At 44.5% G+C, this 13,356-nt stretch overlaps 1 protein-coding gene across 7 annotated transcripts in view; it reads left to right on the top strand.

Annotated features, from left to right (window-relative positions):
* The window catches only part of btbd10b (BTB (POZ) domain containing 10b), a 115,567-nt gene that overhangs the window by 60,408 nt on the left and 41,803 nt on the right, over positions 1-13,356 (top strand). For all 7 annotated transcript variants that reach the window (XM_072466195.1, XM_072466190.1, XM_072466193.1 and 4 more), the window contains 2 exons: positions 372-568; positions 12,266-12,551. In XM_072466195.1, the coding sequence (XP_072322296.1) occupies positions 372-568; positions 12,266-12,551 (483 nt within the window). The remainder of the gene's footprint in view (positions 1-371; positions 569-12,265; positions 12,552-13,356) is intronic.

Below are 13,356 nucleotides of genomic sequence, written 5' to 3'. Positions count from 1 at the left end.
ATGACACGATATCAGATGTGGCGGTGTGTATTTCTTGTGGGACACAAAATATGAGACAGACTGAGTAGACAACAGGGTGTTTACCTGTATGTCATTGTGTATGTTGCTTCATATGATTTTGAACACCTGTCTACGTATACCAGCACCAATTTAGAATTTAGCATAAATATTTATTTTGTTCTAGTTTATAACAGTGTAAAATTAAATCTGGTCTTGGTAGAGAATTATCTGCAATTTTTGAGGTTATTGTAATGGTGCAGGGCACAGAAAAAAAACTCTTATGAATGCATGTCTGAGAAGCATTAAGGATGTAGTAATGGAATAAATGCAAGTTTTTGGGGCATTTGTGACTGGCTTTCTTAATTTTGCAGTGCTCCTTCACGCACACCGAAGCTTGGGACAGCACGTATTAACAAAATGAGCCTCCACGCAGCCACCGGGTACGAGCGATCACGCGATCGGCGTAGGTCAAGCGACCGCTCTCGCGATTCGTCACATGAAAGAACAGAAGGGCAGCTCACTCCGTGCATTAGGAACGTAACTTCACCAACTCGGCAGCATCATGGTGGTGAGTTGGACTTTTTTTTTTTGGCATTTTGGAAACACGGCAGCAAATTAACTATTAGCCTGAAAATGTGTGGCAATGCAAAACTGGCTTGAGAAGTCATTTTTCTATTTTTTGGTGGCAGAGGAGAATTTTTATTGGTGATAAAGGTGCTTCTACCTTAACCCAATGATAATTGGGAGTCCCGTTCAAGGGGATTCCAGGCTTGGCTGAGGAGGAATGAAATATTGAATTGAGTTACTCTTCTGAAGTTAGAGGGGGACAGATGCACTGTTTTATTTTAAGAAAGATGTCTTAACCCTGAACCCAGTGGCCAAATTCCCTCTAACTATGCACTTGCTTGGCCATGCAGGCATTTGGTTGTTAACACTGCTCACATGCCATATGGACAGTATTCTGCTGCTCCACCAATCGATGGCTTTGTGAAACTGGTTGCTACGCTGAGAGGGATTTCCATTTGTGCCTGATCCTGCTAGATGTAGCTGACCATTTGGCAACACTGACTGACAGCTCACCTAATCATAGTACAGGAAAACAGAAGCTCTGGAAATGGGAGAAGTTGGGGAAATAACAATCTTTATTAGTGTCACAAGTAGGCTTACATTAACACTGCAACAAAAATTCCCTAGTCGCCACACACTAGCACCTGTTTGGGTACACAGAGAGAGAATTCAGAATGTCCAATTCACCTAACAAGCACGTCTTTTGGGACGTGTGGGAGGAATCCGGAGCACCCGGAGGAAACCCACGCAGACACGGGGAGAACGTGCAGACTCTGCACAGACGGTGACCCAAGCCGGGAATCAAACCCGGGTCCCTGGCATGGTCAAGCAACAGTGCTAACCACTGTGCTACCACGCCGTCCCACCGTTTGACCTGTTTGTCTGACTCACCGCAAACCATGAGTGATTTCTGAGGGACCACAACTCTTTGGCACAAATATTTGTTGGATGCATAATTTTGGGTTTGACTGATGTTATCCCAGCCGAGATGGGACTGTTTGCACTGGTTGGTAAGGATCGAGTATAGACTGGGAACACGATTTACAGAATCGAGCTGTGCCCAGGAGAGGCGGGAGGGTTGGGAGAAAACCAGCAAGTGAGAGGGCTCAGGAGGGAAGCAATTAGTCAGGGGAGGTAGTGAAGTGGAAGTGAAATGTGTCGAGCAGGAGACCAGTTATTGAGAAGACTTTTGGGCCAGTTGGGTTCAAAGCAACAAATAGATTCTTAATGTTTAAAAAAAAAAAATTGTTGTTCTAGAATTTTTGTTTATAACAGACAAAATATTCAAACTATTCAAACAAATCTTTCATTATTACAAAAATATCCCCGATACGGCTTGGCCAATCCTCACCCAATTACATACCCAGACTAACCCCCCTGAGACCCTCCCACACAAACAAAACCCTACTAAACTGACCAACCCCCCTCCCCCTACTAAACTGACCAACCCCCCCTTCTCCCGAAAACAGCTGACGGTAACCACCTCCTTAAAGGTAATAAACGGCTGCCACCTTGGAGTAAAACCCATCCACCGACCCTCTCATGGCATATTTGATCATTTCCAGGTGCAGAAATTCCACCAGAAAGCATTAGGTGGTGCCGGAGACCTTCACCCAAGTAAGACTCGCCTCCGGGCTATTCGAGATTGCCCCCCCTGCAGCACCGGCAATCCAACATTATAAAAATGGCCACCATCGGTCACGGCTCCACCTTAACATCCAGAATCTTTGACATTATTTCCAAATAGGAAACCCAAAAATCAATAAGCTTGGGGCAAGACAAAAACATGTGTGTGTGTGGTTCTCCAGCCCCCTAGAGTAGTGCTTTTCAAACATTTTTACCAACCGGCCGACCTTTGCAACCCACACCGCCCGAACTTCGTGGTCCACCATTTCCGCTTACCTTTAACTTGATGGGCGAACCTGCTTGGTCCTCAGGATCTCACTTTATCATTCAGTGTTACATTTCTGCTAAGGACTTCAGCTGATGATTTAAGTTCTCCCTGCATTCATTGGGGGGAAAAAAATTGCCTTTGAAATTTTGAGGGTGTTAAACTTTAATTTGCCAGTACTTCCCTGCATATGACGCACGTGGGCTTGCATCCTAATTTGGATTGGCACAATTAATAAAGCCATAGCTTTAAAAAATCATCTTTATCCTTTGTTCCTATTTTCAACTTTTTCTTGGCTGTTCACCAGAGGCCCAGGAGCTCACACCAGCACTGCTTTGTCCTGCTGTGGATTCTCCTGAGTAGCTCTCTCCAGCAGATTTAATTGTGAGATCCTGACCTGTTTGTGTCTCGGATCCATTTTACATTCTCCAGTCCTGTTGCATACTTGCTGCTAACAAAATGGAGGAATTTCTCTTTAGCGTAGGGCATGTGACATCAGTTATGGGGCACGTGACTTGCTCTCTGCCACCTTAAAAGAAAATCTTCTCCTGGGTCAGTGCGCTAACGTCAGGAGGAGGTGGTCTGCCCTGCTGGGCTCCAGGCCTGTGCACTGCTGAGGGGGCACGCATGCGCAGATTTGTTGGCATTCTGAAAGCTGGTCACAGCTGATATTTTTAGAAACTGGTTGCGACCGTTGGGCACTACTTCCCGTGATTGAGAACACCACGATGCATGGCCGCATGATCCTTCCGACACCTGCCCACGACCCACCTGAGGGTGAGGGTCGCGACCCTGGGTTTCAAAATGACTGCCATATAGCACCGCTCACACCTATCCTCCACCCCCAAGAAGAAACCAATCATATGCATGCACTGGTCAAGTGCGCCCTATGCACCACCAACTATCTCAAACTTAATCTTGCGCAAGAGGAGGTGAGGTTGACCCTTTGAAGAGCCTCATTCCACACATCCCCACCCCAAGACCACACCCATCACGCTCACCCCCTCCCTCTTTATCTCTTCCAATGAAGCCTGCTCTGTCGCCAGCATTTGCCCGTAAATATCTGAGATCGTTCCCTCATCTAGTTCATCCAAGGACAGAACCCGATCCATAAGCGAAGGCAGTGGTGCCAGGGAAAATGGAGGAAGCTCCTTACGCACAAAATCCCGAACCTGCAAATGTCTAAATACATCCCCCTTTGGGAGCTGGAACTTCTCGACAATTTCTTCTGGTCCAGCAAGCCTACCCTCCATAACATATCTCTAAACTTCTCCAACCCCTCCCTCGCCGATGTCCTGAACATTGAATCTAGACCAGATGGAACAAACCTATGGTTTCCACAAGCCTAAAAAGCTGCCTAAATTGGTCCCAAATTTTCAGAGGCTATTATTACTGGGCTCGATGAAAATCTTACTGGAGAGGAGCGGTAACAAGAGTCCTCAAATTCAATTCTATACAGGAAGCCTCCACCAACAGCCCCCATATAGAGTCCGGATCCCTAAACTACCCAGCACCGTATCAATGTTTGCTGCCCAGTAATAACTCAACAGTTTAGGTAGTGCCAACCCCCCCAAAAGAAATTGTCTATTCCTTTGCAAACAACCCGAGGGGTCTTAGCCGCCCAAACAAAAGTAGATATTAACTTTTTGACTCTACCAAAAAAACCTTAGAAAGAAAGACTGGGAGACACTGGAACAGACACAAAAACCTTGGGAGAATATTCATCTTCACCGTCTGGTCTCTCCCTGCCAAAGTCAAAGAAAGTGCATCCCACCTCTTCAGATCAGCCTTCACCCCATTAAGTTAAGTTTATGGGGCGAGGCCCAGTCATGAACCACCCAAATTCCCAGATACAGAAAATTAGTTTTGGCCGGACCAAACTGTAGCCTCCCCAGATCAACCCCCCTGCCCGGAGTGTTCACCGGAAAAAATTTCCTCTTGCCCAGTTTTAGTTTTTACCCGGGAAAGGAACAAAACTTCCTGAGCGCCTCTAGTATCTCCCTCACATTGGAGAGAGGGTCTGTAATGTATGACAACAAATCACCTGCAAATGGGGACATCCTATGCCCCCTCCCTCCCCACTCTATCCCCATCCACTTCATAGATATCATAGAATTTACAGTGCAGAAGGAGGCCATTCGGCCCATCGAGTCTGCACCGGCTCTTGGAAAGAGCACCCTACCCAAGATCCATACCTCCACCCTATCCCCATAACCCAGTAACCCCACCCAACACTAAGGGCAATTTTGGACACTAAGGGCAATTTAGAATGGCCAATCCACCTAACCTGCACATCTTTGGACTGTGGGAGGAAACCGGCGCACCCGGAGGAAACCCACGCACACACGGGGAGGATGTGCAGACTCCACACAGACAGTGACCCAAGCCGGAATCGAACCTGGGACCTTGGAGCTGTGAAGCAATTGTGCTATCCACAATGCTACCGTGCTGCCCGACTTAGAAGCCGATCTCCGTGCAATAGCCAATGCATCAATGCTAATGCAAACAACAACAAAGATAGTGGACACCCCTGCCTCGTACCCCTGTTCAGTTGAATGTACCTGAACCCAGGACATTGGTATGGACACTCACAGTGGGGACCCGAAAAACAGCTTCACCCAGGCTATAAATACTGGCCCAAAATCAATGTTGCATAATCTCAAAGGTACCTCCACTCAACCCGATCAAATGCCTTCTCCACATCCATCGCGACAATCACCCCTGGCTCTGCCACCGAGGAGGGCAACAGCACCATATTCAAGAGTTTAAATTTTTAATGTTAAAAATTATAAGTCACTAATATAACACACCTTTGTTATCTGTTTTCACACTCAAAAGCAATTTTTTGGGACATTTTCATTAAAAATGTGGATGAACACAAATTACTGTTAATGCTGGAATCTGAAACAGAAAACAGTAGAAAATCTCAGGTCTGATCGCATCTGTGGAGTGAGAACAAGAACAAACATTACGAGTCTCGATGACTTAAGAGCTTTGACGAAGAGTCATCCCGACTTGAAGCGTTGGCTCTGTTCTCTGCCCACAGTTGTCGTCAGACCGGCTGAGATTTTCCAGCATTTTCTAACTTGTTTCATTAAGCATGCCTTTTTTCAGAACACATTAGGAGTGCTAAACGAAGGTTGGCTGTACTTCACTGGCTGCAATGCACCATGAGCTGTCCTGAGCATTGTTTCCTCTAATTTCCACATATGGAATGAATTTTATGTACACCAATAATGGGTATAGCAACAAAACAAAAGATGTGTCCAGATTATGCTACATAGCAGCCATCTGAATGTGACATGAAGGGACAAAAATAAATAAGACAAGTTTATATGTTTTTTGTTTTTGCATTATCTTGATATTGGTGCACGTATCAAAATTCATTCTGCACGCAAATGGAAAATGTTAGAAGGAACGTTGACCAGGGAGTGCTGGATTCTGATATTGGGTGCCAATTGTGGAAAAATGTGCTGTGTGCTGACTGCTCTGATGACCATCACATTGATGAAAAAGCAGAAAAGCTCAATGCTCCTTGGGGAAATTTGGAGGAAAGTACCTTCCTGCTGACTGACAGTTGATGCTCTTCAGTGTAGACTGCTAATATGTACAGCTCAATAAGTTTCTGCTGATTTATTCAAGAACTGTAAAATCTGCAATGCTGTCTCATGAGTTGGAGCTTGCAATATTCCACACTGAAGTTCTTACTTTGGATAGAGTTTATCGGAGCAGCTCTTTTGGTGCATCATGCCTGTGCCTGCTTTTTGAAAGAGTTATCTAATTGTTCCCACTCCCCTACTCTTTCCCCATAGTCCTACAACTTTGGCTTCATGTTTTAGCTTCCCTTCTGAAAATTATTATTGAATCTGCTTCCACTGCCCTTTTATGCAGTGCTTTGTGGTTCGAACAGGACCCTGCATTTTGAAAGTACAATCTCTTTATCTTGCCTTTGGCTGTTTTGACAATTGTCTTAAACCTGTGTTCCAAAGTTTGGGGTGAGATGCAGAGCCAAAGTTGGCTGCTTGCCCCAAGATGCTTCCCTCCTGTAAGTCTTGACAACTGCTTTAAATTGAATTAGCAGGGACATTGGATCAATGTAGTTGCTTACCAACTTGTTTTTAAAAAAATATATATTTATTAGACAAAATACTCCAATCAGAAAAAAAAGAATAAAGCACAAAACAAGCAAAAATTATACATGAGATTTCCAACAAAATACAATAACCCCCATTTAACAAATAAACACGCCAGTAAGGAAAAACGCCCCACTCTAACCTAAACAGAACAGAAAAACCAAACCCCCCCCCCCCGTTGCTGTTGCTGTTGACCTCCACCTAACGTTCCGCGAGAAAGTCTAGGAACGGTTGCCACCGCCTGGAGAACCCCTGCACAGACCCCGCAAGGCAAACATTATCCTTTTCTAGCTTGATGAACCCTGCCATATCGTTAATCCAAGCTTCCGCGCGCTTGGGGGCTTCGCCTCCCTCCACATTAGTAGGATCCTCCGCCAGGCTACCAGGGACGCAAAGACCAGAACACCGGCCTCTTTTGGCTCCTGCACTCCTGGCTCGTCCGATACCCCAAATAACGCTATCCCCCAGCTCGGCTTGACCCGGGTGTTCACCACTTTGGACATAGTCCTCGCAAAGCCCATCCAGAACCTCTCCAGCACCGGTCATGTCCAGAACATGTGGGTGTGATTTGCTGGGCTCCTCGAGCACCTCACACACCTGTCCTCCACCCCAAAAAACCTAATCAGCCTCGCCCCTGTCATATGCTGAGCCTGGTGCAAGAGGAGGAAGAATTAACCCTACTCAGGGCATCAGCCCACAGATCTTCATCCAGCTCCTCCCCCAGCTCCTGCTCCCACTTATCCTTTAACTCCTCCACCGAGGCCTCCTCCGCCTCCTGCAGTTCCTGATAGATCGCCGAGACCTTGCCTTCTCCAACCCATACAACTGAAATCACCCTGTCCTGAATCCTTCGTGCTGGGAGCAGCGGAAATTCCCTCACCTGCCGTCTCCCAAACACCCTCACTTGCATGTACCTAAAAGTATGCCCGGGAGGTAACCCAAATTTCTCCTCTAGCACCCCTAGGCTCGCAAAAGTTCCATCGATGAATAGGTCCCCCATTCTTTTAATCCCTGCCCGATGCCAGCTCAGAAACCCACCATCCATCCTACCCAGAACGAACCTGTGGTTCTCTCGTATCGGGCACCAGACCGAGGCCCCCACCTCGCCCCTATGTCGCCTCCACTGCCCCCAGATCTTCAGAGTTGCCGCCACCACCGGACTCGTGGTGTACCTTGTCGGCGGAAGCGGCCACGGTGCCGTCACCAGTGCCCTCAGACTCGTACCCACACAAGACGCCACCTCTAGTCTCTTTCACGCCGCCCCCCCCCCCCCCCCCCCTCCATTACCCACTTACGGATCATCGCCACATTAGCTGCCCAATAATAGCTACCCTCTTCACCCTCAGGGTCTTATTCGCCCATACGAATCCCATAATACTCCTGCTTACCCGTTTAAAAAAAGCCTTGGGGATTAGGATGGGCAGGCACTGGAACACAAACAGGAACCTCTGGAGGACCGTCATCTTGACCGACTGCACCCTACCCGCCAGGGAGAGTGGCAGCATATCCCATCTCTTGAAGTCCTCCTCCATCTGCTCCACCAACCATGTCAAATTGAGCTTGTGCAGGGCCCCGCAGCTCCTAGCTACCTGGATCCCCAGGTATCGGAAGCTCCTCTCTGCCCTCTTCAGCGGTAGCTCGTCTATCCCCCTTCCGCTTACCAACTTGTTGATGGACTGATGTGCAACTGTGGGGAGAAACAAAGGAGTGAAAAAGAAGTGTAACTGCAAAGTATAATTACATTTGTAGAATGTCAAATTATAGTGGCTTAGGATAACACAAGTGGTGATTATTAATCTAAAATACATGTGATTGTCATTCACAAAGCTGGTGCTGTAAAAAAAAAAATGCAGAGTAATTCGGAAAAAGTTGTTCAATAACTTGTTTTATGCAAACATAATTTAAATGTGGAGATGCTAAATGTGTACTTGAAATTTACACAGGCGGGAGGGTTTGGGAGGTAGTGAGAGTTCAGGAGGAAGGCGACGAGTCAGGAGAGGCGGTGAAGTGGAGGTGGGAGGTGATGCTGAATGTGTATTTGTAATTTGTCTAGCTGAGAAGTATAGCAAGTTATAATGTGGATATTTTAGAATTTTTGGTAAATATTTGTTTTGGAAGTAAATATAGAAGCAAAAGTTCAGAAAATATGGATGGCCTTCGATGGGCACCTTTGAAGGAATATTTGACAAGGCCAAACCATAAACAGCTATCATGAGGATTTAAGATTGGTTAATCAAAAATGAGTACAACTCAAAGACTGCTCTTTTAAGAAACATGATGGTGTTTTGGCAAACAGCAAGAGTATCTAAGGTTCTGGATTCAAGTTCAGCTGCAGTGTTTGAGCAAATACACTTCTCTGCAGTACTGAAGGTGTGCTAAATTGTCACAGGTGCCTTAGGATCAGATGTTAAACAGAGATCTTGGCTGTCCTTGCCAGTGGTTCAGATGGAATAAATCATGGAGATATGGACTTCTGCTGGTGTCCTAGGCAACGTGTATCCCGCGACCATTAGCAAAGACCCAGATGAATTGTGCACTTAATTTGTTGTTGGGATTGTGCCATGCTGGAATGAGCTATTGTGTTTAGTTCCAGAACCATGACCGCACTTCACAAATTAATTAATTCCCCGTGAAGCACTTGGGGATATCCTGACTTGATAAGGTGCAGTGTAATACCAACTTGTTCTTTAGTTAGCATTGCGACCAAAAATCATTTACTGTAATTCTAAAGTTTCTTTTGGGGAAGCAGTATCCTCACAAGCAAATAGTCTACCTATTTTGCAGCCTTGTCCATCTTGGCTAATTGGCAGTCTTGGCTCGGTGAGTCATGTGATCATGGGTTCAAGCCATGCTACATGCACAGTCTAGGTTGACATGCAGCACAGTAGTGAGGGAATGCTGCACCATTGGAGGTGACATCATTCAGTTAAAATGAAGCTCCGTCTGCTCTCTCGTAGCTGTAATAGATCCAAGAGTCTACTGGCAAATGTTTATCCTTCAACCAACATAAACAGATTGTACAAATTAGTTATCTGTTTTTGCCAATGAAGCAACTCATTGCACTTTGTCGCTTATAAAGGTTTCAGGATGTCAAGAAGGGCAGTTTATTAACATGAGCTTCTACTTAACGTATTTCATTTTAAAGTGACAGTATATCAGTTTAACACAATGCATGCATTAATTGCAAAGGAGGCTCGCGATGCACAGTTTGTAGCACTGCCAAAACCAGAGTATCATATGCTGCAGGCTGCTGAAGGCAATGAACTGATCCATGGCCCATGTGTTCACCAGCAATCTTCCATCTCACTCCTGGCCTCTTCCCAAACTAGTGGGAAGGGCACTTGAGTATTTTCTGGGTTTTCTCACACTGTATTATTTGCTCAGTTGAGATCTACTGTGGATGCAACTTTTGCAAGAGCAAATCAACATACCTAGATTCCGAATTTGTGAGAGGCTCGCTGTTGAATCTATTTTTACAGATGGAGTGCTCAGCTACATAGCACACTGTATGTGAGTTTCATGTGAGTGATATGTGCAGAAATAATTTATTTACTTACCATGATTGAACTTAAGATAGATCGGGTATATTTGTGTCAAATCCAGGAGGCTAAAAAATTTACTTCAGGGTTTTTTCTTCTTCTTCCTCTTTCACACAAACGCACAGCTCCAAAGTATACAGTTCATGCTTAAAAGACCAGGGAACAAGAGTCTATCTGTGAAATATTGCAGGGTTGGGAATGTTTTCCATTTAGCAGATGCAAAGCACCAAAGGTATTTTGGTTTACGTGTTTAATAAAATTTACTCACAAAACTTGTAATAAGTATTGAACCCAACCAAACCTCTCTGTTGCCTTTAATTCCCCTATAAGAACGCTATTGTGATTTGTATTTGATGGAGTTAATGAGCTGATTGACACTGCCCTCAATCATTTGATACTCAAATCATGGTAAGTATTAATTATGAAATGTACTTCCCAGATTTATGGTGAGACCATTTAAAGATTTGGTTTCGATTTAATAATTTCAGAGGCACAGCTTGTGAAATCGTGAAGCCTATAAAAATATTTGTAATTATTTACTCAAGCCTTTGGAAAGTGGAGGAATGAACATAAGAGGCAGTGGAAATTGAGCCAAGTGTATTAGCTCAGTAACAGATTTATCGGTGAATTCTTGTAACAGTTATGTAAGGAAGCCATGGGGACATTAAGCAATGTCCACTTGCAGCTCAAAATTATCAGTTGCCACAAGGTTTAAAAAAAAAAAAAAATTTAGAGTAGGAGCGGCATGGTTGCCCAGTGGTTAACACTGCTGCCTATGGCGCTGAGGCCCCGGGTTCGATCCCGGCCCCGGGTCACTCTGTGTGGAGTTTGCACATTCTCCCCGTGTCTGCGTTGGTTTCACCCCCACAACACAAAGATGTGCAGGTTAGGTGGATTGGCCACGCTAAATTGTCTCAAGTGGAAAAAAATAATTGGGTACTCTAAATTCAAAAAATTAAAAATAAATAAATACATTTAGGGCACACTTTTTTTTTTCCAATTAAGGGCAATTTAGTGTGGCCAGTTCACCAACCCTGCACATCTTTTGGGTTTGTGAGGATGAGACCCACGCAGTCACGGGGAGAATGTGTAAACACCACACGGACAGTGACCCGGGGCTGGAATCGAACCCAGTTCCTCGGAGCCATGAGGCAGCAGTGCTAAGCATTGCACCACTGTGCTGCCCTGGTTGCCACAAGGTTTAGGCAGTTCTTATTCTTAATTTATATTATCCCCATTATTGTAGTCAATATTGTTGGCCCGCATCTATTCAGTTTGATTATCAGATGATATGTTTTGAATAAATGTGCTAGAATATGTTAATATTTACAGCATACATGTATATTAATTAGCAATTCAAAACTCCTGCTATAACTTGCACTAAGCCCCACTCACCCATCACCCCTGTGCTCACAGATCTACACTGGCTTCTAATCTCAATTTTAATCTTCTCACTGTTTTGAAGTTCCTCCTTGCCCCTCCCAATCTCTCTACACTCCTAGCCCTCCAAGCCTTTTGAGATATTGGCGTTCCTCCGATTTTAGCATCTTGTGCACCCTTGATTTTAATTGCTTTTAGCTTCCTTGACCCTAAGATCTGGAATTTCCTCTCTAGACCTCTGACCATTAACATGTTCCTTAAAACCTTACTCATTATCCAAGTTTTTGGTAATCTATTTTGATATCTCCTCCTGTGGCTTGGTACCAAATGTTTTATTGATGACGTTCGTGTTCAGCCTTCTATTACATTGAAGGCAGTATATAAATTGTAATGCAATGAAGTACCCACATCTTTTAAGTATAGAATTCTTAATTTCTCTTCCCTGTAAAATATTTTTGATATACTGTGGAAGTATTAGCTTGAAATTCCATCGCCAAAGAGGAGAGCTGTGTCAGGTTTGTTGAATTGGTTGATGTTAGCAATGCAGTTATGTGGGTCAATCTCTTCATTTCACCAAAATTGATTTGGAAAAGGTTGAATAGATGGAGAAGAAAGTCAATATTCCCAGACGATCTAAACAAATATGCCCTCCTTTCTCGAGAATTGGGTGAATTAGATGTGGCATTGGGTAGGGAGGCGGTATTTGTGAATGCAGGTGGATTATTCTTACTTTGTTGTGACATTTTTGCCTGTAGACCGAGAAAAGGATCACACTTCCACATCACGGCCTAGCAGCCCTCGGCTTCAAAAGATTTCCCCAAATGGCTCCAGCAGTGTTAGCAACATCAGCCGAAATTGTAGCCAGTCCAGTGCTGATGGAACATGCAAGTCAGCAGGAGAGATGGTTTTTGTGTATGAGAATGTAAAAGATGGAACTCGAAGCGTCCGCACTTCTGAACGAGTTACGCTTATTGTCGACAACACCAGATTTGTTGTGGATCCTTCCATTTTTACTGCACAACCCAACACAATGCTGGGCAGGTAAGCCGTGACAACTTTCATTCCCTGCATGGCCTATTGCATTGCCGAGCTTTAATGTGCTTCTTTAATGGAGTGAGTGATATGGCAGCAAACCATGGTGATCTCTCTCTCAAACCATAGGAAACCGCGTTCTGTTTGCACCTTATATTTAAGGGAATAACATAGCCTTCTGCACTGAAGGAGATCATTTAGACCATGTGCCTATGCCGACTCTTTGGTAGACCTATCCAATTAGTTCACTCTCTGTTCTTTCCACTGGTTCTGCAACATTCTCTCATTTAAGTATATATCTAATTCTTAATGCTATTACTGAATCTGCTTTCACCAGCCTTTCAAGCAATGTATTTTAGATCATAAATGACAGGGAGTGGGATAGCTTGTTCTTGGTTTCGGACAAAGCTCGGCACAATATCGAGGGCCGAAGGGCCTGTTCTGTGCTGTACTGTTTTATGTTCTATAACTTGCTCTGTAAAACAATTCCCTTTATCTCACCTCCACCTGTCCCATATAACATCTTTCTTCGTGTTGGTTTGCTTTGATTCAATTTTGTACGTAATAAGTAATGCAAAGGGATGTTTTTATCACTGATTCACAAGAATATTTCAAGCGGTGAAGAATTTAATTACGTAGCTAGATTGGAGAAGTTGGGACTGTTTTCCTTGGAAATTAGATTTTTTTCAAAATTGAGAGGTGTGGGTAGAGTAGATAGGAAAAACAGGTGGCAGGAACGCAAATGAGAGGGCACAGATTTAAGGTAATTGGCAAAATAAGCAATGGATATATGAGGAAAAACTGTTGCATGCAA

This window comes from Scyliorhinus torazame, chromosome 10, assembly GCF_047496885.1.
Source record: "Scyliorhinus torazame isolate Kashiwa2021f chromosome 10, sScyTor2.1, whole genome shotgun sequence".
NCBI lineage: Eukaryota > Metazoa > Chordata > Chondrichthyes > Carcharhiniformes > Scyliorhinidae > Scyliorhinus > Scyliorhinus torazame.
Note: the sequence above shows the minus strand (reverse complement) of the source record. Positions and strands in the feature narration are given on the sequence as shown.